General features: G+C 41.3%; 1 protein-coding gene across 2 annotated transcripts in view; it reads left to right on the top strand.

Annotated features, from left to right (window-relative positions):
• Positions 1 to 29: 29 nt before the first annotated feature.
• HEATR5B (HEAT repeat containing 5B) overlaps positions 30 to 13,826 on the top strand; it is a 46,964-nt gene continuing 33,167 nt past the window's right edge. The window contains exons 1-12 of one of the 2 annotated variants that reach the window (XM_053382796.1): positions 39 to 146; positions 2,751 to 2,863; positions 3,167 to 3,333; positions 3,837 to 4,048; positions 5,736 to 5,844; positions 6,358 to 6,507; positions 7,267 to 7,438; positions 7,936 to 8,093; positions 9,984 to 10,233; positions 11,090 to 11,245; positions 11,811 to 12,061; positions 12,911 to 13,022. In XM_053382796.1, the coding sequence (XP_053238771.1) occupies positions 3,208 to 3,333; positions 3,837 to 4,048; positions 5,736 to 5,844; positions 6,358 to 6,507; positions 7,267 to 7,438; positions 7,936 to 8,093; positions 9,984 to 10,233; positions 11,090 to 11,245; positions 11,811 to 12,061; positions 12,911 to 13,022 (1,696 nt within the window). In that variant the 5' untranslated portion in view covers positions 39 to 146; positions 2,751 to 2,863; positions 3,167 to 3,207. Of the gene's footprint in view, positions 147 to 2,750; positions 2,864 to 3,166; positions 3,334 to 3,836; positions 4,049 to 5,735; positions 5,845 to 6,357; positions 6,508 to 7,266; positions 7,439 to 7,935; positions 8,094 to 9,983; positions 10,234 to 11,089; positions 11,246 to 11,810; positions 12,062 to 12,910; positions 13,023 to 13,826 lie in introns of both variants that reach the window. The other variant, XM_053382795.1, reaches the window with a different exon arrangement.

The following is a 13,826-nucleotide window of genomic DNA, read 5'->3' as shown; positions in this document are numbered from 1 at the left end:
ATGCGCTTGCGCGGCAGCCGGCGCTTCCTCAGCTGGTGGGGAGAGAGGGATTCGGTTACTGAGCGGTGCGCCATGGCGACGTCAGGTGTTTGCCCCTTTCTGTCAAACGTCGCAGTGGTCTGCGGTACCGCGAACTGTCGGAAGAGGTGGGTCTGGGAGACGAAGGACTTACTTGCGGGGAGGCAGGGGGGGAGAAGAGCCGCTGGGTCAATATTAAGGGGTGGCGGTTGGGTGGCGTGGGGGGGCCACTTTAACTGGGTCCCTGTGAGGAGGAGGGAGGAGGGAACGAGCAACGGCGGCTCCTACGGGTGGGCAGCGGGGTCAAGTTAAGGTGGTGCGCTGCTTTCGCGGCGGGGTGCTTCGGCCTTTAGGGCAGGCAGGCGCTTTCGAGAGGGGCGGGCAGGAGTTTTGAGTGGCGGCGGGTTTCCTTATCGCTGGGGCTGCCCTTGACACCAGGGTGGCAGGCCTTGGGGCTGGATATCCGAAACTGCCGTTTCCTCAGACTGGCAATGGCCCCTCGGGGATCTCTTACTACTGGGGGGGGGGTTGGGAAGTCGCACCTTCTGCATGCAAAGCAAAGCACACGAGCTGATGGACCTCCCTCCGAAACTGAGCGGGGCTTTAAAGCGCTTGGGGGCATCCCCAGGAGCTACAGCAGTTTCACACCATTTATGCAGCAGCAAGCATGGCAGCTGCAGATATTCTGGGCTCTCTGTCGCTGATTCCAGTGGTGCAGTTCTCAGTTTATTATTATGTCCCATTCATCTCTCACCCTGTCCTTATTGAGGTGGGAAGCGATGAGCAATAGAGCCTTTTCAGTGGCAGTACTCCTGGCCGTGGAATCCTCTCCCGGGAGACATTTAACTGGCACTTACTCCTCCTAGCTTTTAGGCACCTGGCGACAAGCAATTTCCTCCCTACAATTTTGATGCTTGATGGTTTAATTCCACCTTCATTGCCTTGCTGTTATTCTCCCTGCCCCTCTCTTTTACTTCCATGGTTTATTTTGTTCCTATCTTTTTGTATACTGTATGTAAATTGATATTTGATTTTATTATGGTTGTTATTTGACTTGGAAGTTTCTGTGGAGAATATTTTAAATAAATTCAGCAGGGGAATCTGAGATCACAAATTCTGGTTTCACTTTTGTCTGAATAAAATTTACTTATAGCAGTAGCAGAGGACAGGATTGTAGAGGAATCTCATAACGTGGCAGCTCCTACAAGAATTGGCACTCTTAAAACATAGTCTTAATATTCCTATCTGTGTGTGACTTCCCTGGCATATCACCTCAGAGCAAGTGAATCAGACTGTAAATGTGCTTTCCACAGCCTTGAGATAATACTTCTGGCCCTTCTGAATGACAGAAATTCCAAATTACAGTACAGTTCTATGTCTACTGAGAAGTAAATCCCATCAAGTTCAATAGGACTTAATTCCAATGTAAATGAATACAGGACTGCCAAATAGAGGTTCCATAATCATTATTACTAGCCTGGCAATGCACTTTCTCTCTCTTTGACATTTTTTCCTCCATTGCACTTGATGAGTTGACTACCCTATTATCTTTAGTTAACCCATGTTTACCCTTGATCCTGTGCCCTCCTAATTGCCATCTCTGCTGTCATTATCACTCTTTATGTTATCCTATCTTTTTCTTCCTCTTTTCAACATTTAAATGCACCACTGTTTTCCTTATTAAAACAAACCAACTCTTGATCCCTTTTCTAGGTCTGACTACTGTACAGTTCCCTCCCCTTTTCATCAAATTCCTGCTTACTTTCATGAGCTAAACGTCTTTTTTCCCAACTGTGTTGCTGGCCCCCTTCCAGTCTGCCAGTTGCATGTCGCTGCTTTTGCCTCCTCATCACCAAATCCAAAAGTCTTTACTCAGTTCTCTTCCTCTTTGATTTCTAGGTACAGTAGATCACTTTCCCCTACTTGTTTCACTTTGCTTTATGTCCTAGATCTCCTTGATTTTGTTTTCAGATGGCTCTCTTTCTGTCTAGTTGATATTTTGGTGTTTCTAGAGGGGAAAGCCCTCTTTGTTTTCTTTCTTCATTGTGGTTTCTCAGATGTCTGTGCTTGTATTTGGCCATCTGCTATTCTGTCCCTATACAGTGTCCCTGAGTAACATTATCACATATCATGGCTTTCAGTACTATGCACTGATGTCACCCACCTCTACCTAAGAAGAACTTTCTTCATTCTAGTGCAGGCATAGGCAACCTCGGCCCTCAAGATGTTTTTGGCCTGCAACTCCCATGATCCCTAGCTAACAAGCCCAGTGGTCAGGGATGATGGGAATTGTAGTCCCAAAACATCTGGAGGGCTGAGGTTGCCTATGCCTGTTCTAGTGCATTTCTAAGTGTGTCTTTGATATTTCTGTCTAGGTATTGCATTGCTATTTCAAACTCAGTAGGACTCAAAATCGAACTTGGTTCCTCCCAAGCCATCTCCTTCCTCCTTCATTCTTAATCATTAATAACATCACCTTGCTCTACTGATCAGGCTTGAAGCCTTGGTTTTCTCTATCCTTTGCCCTCCATTTTCATTGCCAAATCATTTCTTCTTTTACAATGTTACAAAAATATGACCAAAAATTCTGGTCCATACCTTGGTCATCTCTTATGTTGACTACTGCATTCTTTTCATGGCTCTTCTGTTGTCTTGCATTCATCCATGCAGCATTCTGCTGCCAAAATTATTCACTCTGACCCTGTGCATCTTTTCTCCTTTGCTGCTCTCAGTGCCTTGAACTGCCTGCCAGAATGCCTCCATCTGACCACCTTCTGTATTTCCTCCTCAAAATGCATATTCTCTGGCAGCCCATTGGAACAACATCTAGTCCCAGTACCCTATGGTAACTAAGCTGAATAATGTGTAATTAAATAGCAGCACATTCTCTTCCTTTTTATCCCTGTCACAATTTCCCTCAACTTCCTCTGTTGTAAGTCCCTTGGTGAAGGACCTGCCAAATTTGTTGTTTGTAAAGTGCAATGTGCATTGCTGGTACTAAGGAAATAATACATCAGTGCAGATACTTCATGTAAGTGTTTGACAATCTGGGATATAATCAAATATTAAGTAAATGAGCTGTTTGTAAACTGCTATTAGGAATAAGAAAATAATAATAATTATTGTTCTATGTTATGTTTTCTAATAGGAAATAAGTACACCTGTAACAAAAGCAGATTTTAGCCAGCCATGGAGCTTGCTCACAGTTTGTTATTAAATGAAGAGGCTTTGGCTCAAATCACAGAAGCAAAGCGACCAGTTTTTATCTTTGAATGGCTGCGGTTTCTTGACAAAGTTCTAGTAGCTGCTAACAAGGTATGCCATGTCCCCTCCCACCAGTCTTTGGTTTTTATATAGTCCTTTTTCATTGAGTTTCATGGGGCTTGCTCCCAGATCAGTGTAAAGGATTGCAGTCTAACTCCATGACATTATTATGTAGTTCACTAATTCATATTTTTAAAAGATCTGATTTGCCCATAATTTGAGATGAATGTTATGTCCTGAGCTGTAATTCCCTTTCCAAGTTTGTTTTAAGTGAATTTGTATCAGTAGTTTCAGAGAAATGCCAGAAGCAATTAGGCAAATGGGCCAGTGGATTAGGCCAGTACCAGCTTCATTAAATAAACCACCAAATATCACGAATGTCAGGATATGTTATTGAAAAATAAAATGACACATGACGGGTGGTTATAGCTCTACTAGCAAAAATATCCCAGAAATAAAAATACTTGAATAGCAATCATCTGAAAGAATTAAGCATTTGAATGTTGAATTATGAAAAGCAGAGCAAATAAAATTTTAATTTGTTTTGTTAACAGACGGATGTAAAAGAAAAACAAAAAAAACTTGTTGAACAGCTAACTGGTCTTATCAGCAGCTCTCCTGGGCCACCCACCCGGAAATTGCTTGCTAAAAACCTTGCTGCTCTGTATAGCATTGGAGATACTTTTACTGTATTTCAGACACTTGATAAGTGTAATGAAATTATCAAAAGTAAAGATGATACATCAGCCTACTTACCAACCAAACTGTAAGTAACAGATCACATACAGGACAATAATGTTGTTACAAGTGATGGTTAATTTGTTAATTTCTTCGAACACTGAAGAAGTAGCTGATTTTTGTGATTCATGCTTACAGAACCCTCAGGGGAATATACCTGTTTAGAAATGAATGATGCCTTAAAGTAACAATGGAATCAATTTCCCACTGTTTTTTGTCACAATATTGGTTGTGACAAGAATTATGCAGCTGAGGGTGGGAGGGTAACTGAGAACATAAGATCCTGCTAGATCAGACCTTTTAGTTCAGCATCCTAGATGATGGGCAGTAATATTTAAAGCGGGATTATATAGATGCTGCAGGATATCAGTGGAAGAAAGTGTTCGTTGGATTAGCATTAGTCTTTAAGCATCCACACTACAGTGGAACCTCTGGTTACGTACTGTCCCCCTTACGAATGCTTCGAATAACGCGGTTCGCTAACCTGGAAGTAGATGCCCCTAGTTGCAACCTTTGCCCCAGGATGCGAGCGGAAGTCGTGCCTCATGTTAAGAACAGTTTTGTGTTAAGAACGGACCTCTGGAACGCATTCAGTTCATAACCGGAGGTACCACTGTATTATTGCAGAAGGAGGGAAGATGAAACAATTCTTTAAATGTCTACTTGTAAATAAATAAATTCACTGGGCCTGTAAATCTCTGAATATATTGCCCACTTCTAAAAGAGCTCTGTTTAGTTTTGTCAAATCACTGTGCTGGCAACATGCAGGACTCGATAGTGTATTGTTTTGCATGTTTACTAAGAAGTAAGTCCTATTGGGGGTTTACAGGCAGGCAAATGTGCATGGGCAGGCAAATGCAGATGAGTGCTGCCGCATTCTGGATCTATTAGGTGCAGCCTCTGATGGAGAGGCTTTCTTCCATGTGAAGAAGCCTGCTTATTGTATTTCTAAGTCTAAACATGCCTAAACATACAGAAGAATTGCAAATGTTTTCTAGCTGGATTATCACAAGAAGTTGTTCTTGACTTGGCTTTTGTGCAGGAGGACAGCAAAAATAGAGCTTAATTGAGAACAGTTACATTCCTTCACATGCAGCAATCCAGACTGGATTGAGAACTTAGTTTTTCTAAGTGATTACTGCCAAGCAGTTTGAAGGAAACTAAGCCTACCAATTGCTTGACATAATTTTACCAGTCATTGTGAAAATCACTTAGGGAATTCTCAGGAGCATCTTTTAGGAACTATAGGTTATCACACTATTTGGAATTAAATTCCATGCTTTCAAGACTATTTTGTTAGCACCAGACATGCAAAGTCTGAGAAGACTGCATTCTATGCTCATAAAATACTCTTAAAACATTCCAAACTACAGTTGGTGAACATGCTATATTTATTTTGAAATATGTGAGAAATGTGAGCCATTCTTTGGGTGAGAAAAATCCTAATGAGCATGAGAATAGAAAAACTTAATGAAACTTGGCATTCGTTTTACCTGTCACTTAATTGCTAATCCATGTGAATTTTTACCTTCTCATTTCTAAAACTATATCTGTGGCCAAAATATAAGTTTGTAGGCTCTGATTTCCTTACAAAGTATACATACTACATAAAACTGCCTGCTTGCCTGAAGATGTTTAAGTTTTGATTTGATGCTTCTATTTACTAGCATGTTACCTAGTGAAAAAATACTAATGATGATTTTGCCTTTTTGTAGCACTGCAGTGGCATGTGTTGGAGCATTTTATGAAAAAATGGGGAGAATGCTGGGTAGTTCTTTTCCAGAAACAGTTAACAATCTCTTAAAGTCTCTGAAAAGTGCTGAGGTGAGTGAAAGTGGTGTTGTAAAAAAACACAAAATCATATTTTTCACTCTTTTACATATTTAGTTTGTTAGTCTATTTTGTAACAGACTAAAACCATCAATTAAGGCTTAGGAAATTTTATTTAAGGCTATTCTGCTGTCTTTTATTTATATACTCTTTGTTTAATTAGGATGGCCATACGTCTGTAATTTCCAGGACATACCTGGAATACTGCAGTTTGAAGCAGTGTCCGGGCGGAAATTGGCAAAAATGTCTGGGAAAACCTGGACGTATGGCAACCCATGTCGGCAGTGTCATTTTTTTGCCAAATTACCATAAAAATACCTCAGAAATGCGTCATGACACCAGTTGTGTGGTATCTCTCTCTTTCATAGATGAATTATGAGCCATCTCCCTTTGCCCCTCACTTTTTAGATAATTCTCATAGTTACATTATGAAGATACAGAACAAGTTGTTTCTTATTTCCGCTTCATTCTCTCTTTCTCCCTTTCAAATCCCAATGCAATTTGTAGTCACAGGGCCGGAGTGAAATATTAATGAGTTTGCAGAAAGTCCTAAGTGGGCTGGGTGGTGCTGCAGCTTCTTGCCACCGTGATATTTATAAGAATGCGAGATCTCTCCTGACAGACAGAGCTATGGCTGTGCGATGTGCAGTAGCAAAGGTAGGTTTGTATTATTTTACAATTTATAAACATGCAGGGTTTGTTTGTTCACTAAATTTTCTGTTGGTCTTTCCTTGGTGTGCTGTATTTTGACATTATTTAATATGTCACACAGTGTGCACAGTGTAATTGGGATGTGGATTTGGTGGCTAGCTTATCCAGATCACCTTCTGAAAGCATTTGGGCTGCCACAGAGCAGTTCCCATCTGAATTTTTTTAATACTTGGCATTAATCTTTGTAATGGGATTCTAAATTGTAGCAGGAAGGACTTTTTCCTCTTACTGAGGAAAGAATGTGACAATGTAGCTTTCTTCTCCCTTCAAAGCACTGAAACCGACATTTTACGCAGGGAGAGAGAGAAGTGGCCTGTTTCTCTATTTTTTCTGGAGCAGAGATTTTTTGGCAGGGGCAGATTTTAAACTGAGAGGTAGGAGGCAGCCCCCCTCCCCCCCCGCAATACATCTGAAAATTAAATGCTACTGAAGTGTTTGTAGACAGGAATTGGACGCTTGTATCCTGTGATTCAGTATTACTCTCCAATCCCGTATCTCATAATAATGTTTTTGTATGAGCACCAATGTAAAGATAGATTTCAGCGTAACCTTTCTGAATGGTTTTTAAAAAGTCATTATGCCAATCATATCTCACAAGTGGGATAAATGACAGCGATGATCGTGCTGGCTCTATTCCCAGAGTGGATGGGTAAGCATTTTAGAAATATTAAACAATTATTGGTATGTTCTTTCTCCTGCCCCCAGTGCCTACTGGAACTACAAAATGAGGCTGTATTTATGTGGACAGCAGAACTGGAAAATGTAGCAACACTTTGTTTTAAGGCTCTGGAAAACTCAAATTATGGTGTACGAGTTGCAGTATCAAAACTTTTGGGAACAGTTATGGCTACAGCACTGATACCAAAGCAAGCAGCAGGTATTAAATATTGAATTGTCTATGCAAATATTATTATATAAGCTGGATATATTTTGTGTACTATTTGCAAATCTAGGCAGGGTCTGGTATGGTTTCAAATTGGATGGTGGACCGTAAGTTGAGATTCCTGAATTGCAGGGAGTTGGACTAGATGATCCTCAGGATCCCTTCCAACTCTACAATTCTGTTATTCTACTATAAAATTGTATTGTGGAGATTGTTGTTTTCTCTATTTTTACAGCTAGCCAAAGTTAAAGCAATTAATCTGCACAAGGAAAGCATTGAGATAGAAACCCTTTGTGAATGAGTTATGTAATCATTTGTAATTGTCTGAAGGCTTTTACATATATTTAATAATCATTAAACTCTACTAAGTTTTTGTTGCCTTTGTTCCTGTAACAAGGCAGGCTACTTGTCAAAATCACAGAAGTAATATGAGTCCAAGCAATTATTTAAAAGTATTCTATTAAATTAAATTACTATTTTTTTTCTTGAAGTGATGCGCCAAAATGTGAAGCGGGCTACACTGGAAGAGGTTTTGGAACTCATGGCCACTGGTTTTCTAAGAGGAGGATCTGGATTCTTAAAGAGTGGTGGTGAGATGTTAAAAGTAGGAGGATCTGTCAATCGAGAAGTGAGAGTTGGAGTTACGCAGGTGTGTTTGCTCTCTTATTCTTCAGTAATTTTCACAGTGTTGTTATCTCTGCCTAGGCAAGTGCTCAAATAGCTATTGTTCCATAGAAAATGATCATTCTTATATTCATGTCTGTTGACTAAGCATGTCACAAATGTGCAGTTTTTTCATGCCATATAAGCCAATCAGATGAATAGATTTAGCACATCGATAAATAAGTGAGACCTGTACAGGGACGTCTTTACCATTGGGCGTAGTGGCGCGGCGAGCCAGGGCACCAAGCAGTGGAGAGCACCAGGCAGAGAGTCCGGGGAGGGGAGAGCGGGGAGGTAAGCGAGGTGGAGCGGGGGCTTGGTGCCTGCACGCCTCCAGCGCCCGTTGGAGGCAGGAAGGCTCCGGATGCTTTCCCGCAGTCCAGAGTTCTCTCTGCTGGCTCCGCGACACACCACCTCCTCGGCTGAGTGGTGTGTGCTTGCATCCCAAGCTCTGCGCATAATAAAAGTGACTCTACCACCACTCCCCCCATCCACTCCACCTTGAAAAATCCCCTCGCTCGAGGCTACACGCTGCAACTGCTGCCCCCATCTCCCCTCCCTCCTTCCCCTGCTTCTCCACCACCTTGCACGGAGCCTGCCTCCTCCCACTGCCCCCACCACCTCTGCACTCCTTCACATGAACCGTGTTTCCTTCCCCTGTCCAATCCCCTCCCAGTCATGCTCTCTCCTCCCCCCCCTTCCCCAAGCAAGGATGGTGAGACTCAGTGAGTGCGCTTCTCTGCTGCGGCGACGCAGATGGCCCAACTCGCTTCGCCTGTCCCTGCCTGGACGAGACCCCCGCCTGCCTCCCTTGCCATCCCCATTGCACCCGGCTGCCCAGCCCCACATCATGATCCTGCTGCGGGAGCCAATGCCCGGGTGTGTGCAAGCAGCACGGGGCAGCAGCATGAGGACGGGAGCAGCCTCAACAACTTGGGGGTCCCAACTCTGGGAAACGGGGGGGTGGGCGTCGGAAGGATCTTTGCACCACGGCGCCAGATATGCTTAAGATGGCCCTAGACCTGTATAACCAATTGATGTACAGTCATACCTCGGGTTGAAGTAGCTTCGGGTTGAGCGTTTTTGGGTTGCGCTCCGCGGCGACCCGGAAGTAACAGAACGCATTACTTCCGTGTTTCGCCGCTTGCGCATGTGCAGACGCTCAAAAGGACGTCACGTGCATGCGTGGAAGTGGCGAATCGCGGCACATGGAGACGCGGGTTGCGTTCGCTTCAGGATGTGAACGGGGCTCCGGAACGGAACCCGTTCGCATCCAGAGGTACCACTGTACCCCCAGCCTCTAAAAGGAGTACCTCTGTGCAGCGCTCCAGTCAGCCTGGACCAAAGGGCCTTGTAGTTCTCTTTTGGGCTTGCAAAGGATGCCTCCCTCCTTCACACCTCCACAGAGGCCTTAGTCTGCTGTGCTAAAAGATAGAAGGGGATGTGAAAGACCTCTGAGACTCTGAAGGGCTGCTGTTAGACAGAGTAGATGCTTACTGCACTTGTCTGACTGGCAATTCCCGAAAATATTGTTATATTGTGGTGGGAGAAGGGGTTCTCCAGGGTCAGAAAAGGGGAAAATATCCATTTATTTTTATTTCGTTCATCATGAATCAAGGTAAGCGGTGAATCATAATGGTAGTGAGGACTGCGCTTCCAAAAGTATTCCTTCTACTTGTGGTAGCATTAGATAGAAGACATCATATATGTGAATCCATCCCTAAAATATGGTTGTTTTGCCTCAAAATCTTATAAAACCAGGGTCATTTAAGTCTTCTCTTTAGAGTTTCCCTTTGTTTGCCCCTCCCCTCTATTATGTAAATGTGTACAAATCCTTCCTTTCTGTGGTTGTAATATTTGTATTTTGAATTTGCAGGCTTATGTTGTCTTTGTCACAACATTAGGAGGTCAGTGGCTGGAGCGCAATTTTGCTACATTCTTGTCACATGTTCTAGATCTGGTTTCTCACCCTCGGGCAACACAGACTCATGTAGAAGCGGTGTACTCTCGAAGATGTGTCTCCTTCATCCTCCGAGCCACTGTAGGAAGTTTATTGGGGGAGAAGGCACAGATTGCAGCTGCCAAAGATATATGCCAGGCAATTGGTAAACAGATGAAGGCAGTAGGTAAGAATGTTAAGGTTAAGGTCCAAATCAACATAATATATTCCTGTCCCATAAGTATGAAGGAATTTTTAAAGCTGTGAAAAAAAGGTCTATGACAGATAATCAAACAATATTATGTGCCCTCATAACACTGAAGTGCAGGCACAGTATGTAATAATCCGTAAATACACTCTAAAATATCTAGCTGTGTTGACTGAATATATATTTCAAATGCTAACTGCACCACAGCAATGAAATACAAAAGTATGGTTACTCAGAAGATGAAGAATGTTTAGGACAGCTCCCCCCCCCCAAAAAAACATGCATATGCGGCATATGGGCATCAAGCTACTTGTGCTTGAGATCAGAGAGCTAATTCTTAAAAATATTTTAAAACTGGCAGTAAGTAGGAGTCAGAACTTGGAAAATCAGTAATCGTGAAGAGAATTTAATGCTTTGGTTCTTTCCCTTCAGTTTTCGGACTCATCACTATTAGACATTTTTCATAAGCTAAGTTTCCATGGTGAAAATATAGAAACAATGGCATATTTCTTGATAATACTTTCTCATTCCTTCAGTAATTATCCGAAAGTAGCTCTCTTGTGATGAAATATAAAATACTTGTGATTGAAAGGCGGCTTTTAATGTAGGTTGCCAGCAAGTCATCTGAATGTATGCTAAACCAATCTCTGTTCTGTAAGAGTTGTCTCTTAAATTCTGTGGCATCTCAAACAAACACATGCAGCTCAGTTTCTTAGCTACTGTGTACAAGCAACTCTTGCATTTCTATAGTTCTTTATACTGATACTCTTCTGAATACACCTCAAATTTACAAGAATGCTGGATGACACGCTCTCTTCTCCCACTGCTTTGCCAGAATCAGTTGTGAATGATGCTAATATTGAAAACAAATCAGGAGCAGCTGAAGTTGCTGCAAGTCAGCATGTGATGGTTTGTGCCCTTCAGGAGCTTGGGAGCCTAGTTCAGAGCCTAAGTGCCACTGCTTCACCTCTCATACAAGAGCCTTCTATAGGTAAGTTGTTAAGACTGTAATTTAATATACAGTTGCCTGTATAGAATTGTACTGTTCAATATCCACTTCTGTCTGCCAGCTTACTTGATTACCACTTGATTCTGGCATGAAAAACAAACCCAGCAAGACATGTGATGTAATCTAGAAAAATGCAAGGGCATTTACTGCCTCTGGTTTCAGCAGAATGTAAGCAATTCTGAGATTCTTTAGCCTGCACCCATAACAGCTAAACAAATTACCTAATATAAATGTATTTGTGTATACAGTTGTTGAGTAGTTACAAAATTTCACCAAGTAGTTATCAATATAGTTTCCCCATAAGAACCTAGAGTCTGGAGAGTTCTGGTGAATGCCTCATTGTGTGTTTATTGAAATGAGAAATAAAATGGAAATTTAAAAGCATAAGTAAACTAATTTTAAATCTCATTCTGTTGAGTAATATTTAGACAGCTTGATTTACTATTAGATGGAGTGAAAGGGGACTGAATGGTATAGAGTATATCCTAGTATAGGAATCCATTATTGATTTCCCTTTAAGACTCACTGTTGTCTGTGTTGATTTCAGGATTGCTTGAGACTGTTACTTCAGTTCTTCTGCATCCAAGCATGGCTGCCCGACTTGCTGCTGCATGGTGCCTGCGTTGCGTAGCTGTGGCCTTGCCTTTCCAAGTGACTCCTTTCTTGGACCGGTGTGCCGAAAGGCTCAACAATTTGAAGACCTCACCAGAAGCTGTTAGTGGTTACAGTTTTGCAATGGCTGCTTTGCTAGGTGGAGTTCATCAGTGTCCTTTGGGCATTCCCCATGCAAAAGGAAAGGTGAGATACTATGAACATATGTGGCTTTTCATATTAAGTTCAAATCTTAACAACATAATGGCTACAGAAATAAAATGGAGTATGCTTCTGCTGCCCTAATGCTAAACACATTCACTTGTTAAAACACCAATTTGTTGTTGGAAAGGGTCTGGCTGGCTACCTCCTGACTATAAAATGCATTTAAACAGAAGAAGAAAAGATGCTACAGCAACCAGTATAATCACCTGCGGGCCATGGCATATCCATGTCAGCCCAGGTGCCTAAACTCTGACCTCTCTTGTGTCAATGAGAGAAGAAAATAATTAGTGTGTCACTCCTTACATTACTCTTTCTCTTAAATCTGTTTCCTAAATTTCACTGTCCTTCTGCTTTCATTTGACCCAAAGAGTTCATTTGCATCCAAACATTCCCCTGGTTAATCTAGGCCACTGTTTCAGCTGCCAGATCCCTACTACCATTTCCCATTCCTTATTTAGTAATACTAGGGTTCCTCATTTCCTTGCATCTTTAAAATAAAGTTGGTTTGGGTACCCTATATATACACTGGTTTTTAGTTTTCTTTACCCTTCTGTAAATATTTTATTTTTGTTGAGTAAAGTCACACAGCCATTTTACACTTTATGCCATATTGGTGTAACGTGTGTTATTTTGAACCCAAATTGGAAGTGTTATTGCTAATTCCTTAAATAACTAAATAATTGAGAATAATGTGCAACTTCTTGTGACATTCAGGTTTAAAGATCTGAAAGTATTGCGCCTCCATGGTGACACATGCAAACTTTTGTGTTAGCACGTAATGTGTGGTTAGGAATGGGCCCATAATTGGTAACAATCTCCTTTTGTTTTCAGATGGTTGTTAGCATTGCAGAGGATCTCTTACGATCTGCTGCACAAAATAGCAGATTGTCTTTGCAGCGAACCCAGGCTGGATGGCTTTTGCTTGGTGCTCTGATGACTTTAGGTATGTAAAACAGTGGCTGGCTTTATCACTGTGGTGTAGGACAGTCCTGATATTCTTAATAAGTTTATTGGATTAGTCTTGACAGTAAAAATTCCTTAAAGTTGTTATAGTCAGCAGAATAAACCAAGCTCTTCATAACTTCATATTTGTAATTGGGGAGAGGCATATTTGACTGGCGCTTTAATATGTGATGAGAGGCTCCAAGAAAACAAATCTAAAAGAGTCTGTTAAAATATAACTTTCAAGGAAAATAGAAATTACAGTAAGTGATTATATTTCTCTATCTTTTGTTTCCCGGTCTTTTAAACATAGCTATAAGTAGCAGATGGTCTGGAAAAAAGACATTTTCTTTTTCTTTCATCTTGTTTTCTTTGTTTGATCTGGGTTAGAAGCATTGTGGTAAAAAATGTGTCTTAAGGTAATCCCATTTAAATACAAATTGGACTTTAATAAAGAATTGAGAGCAGCATGAAGAAAAATAACAGTATTTTATCAGTTGATAGCAGTTACTACTTTTTGAAGAGTACTTGGCAGCCCAATATTCTTTAAATTAGCTTTATTTGATTAAACTTTTAATGCTAAAGACTAATACGTAGTGTGTAAAAATACAAATATTCCTATAATCTTACATCACTTGCATTGGTTACATTGATTACTAGCTACCTTTCCAAGTAAAAATGGCCAAAGTGGCATACAAAATGTGACTTTAAAAAAAAGAAAAGAATAGCACACAATAATGGCATTGGAGTATTTTTAGTGTCACTTGGTTATTTTTTGTTTGTTTGTTGAGAATTGTTTAAAATC

Source organism: Podarcis raffonei, chromosome 3, assembly GCF_027172205.1.
Source record: "Podarcis raffonei isolate rPodRaf1 chromosome 3, rPodRaf1.pri, whole genome shotgun sequence".
Classification (NCBI taxonomy): Eukaryota; Metazoa; Chordata; class Lepidosauria; order Squamata; family Lacertidae; genus Podarcis; species Podarcis raffonei.
Note: the sequence above shows the minus strand (reverse complement) of the source record. Positions and strands in the feature narration are given on the sequence as shown.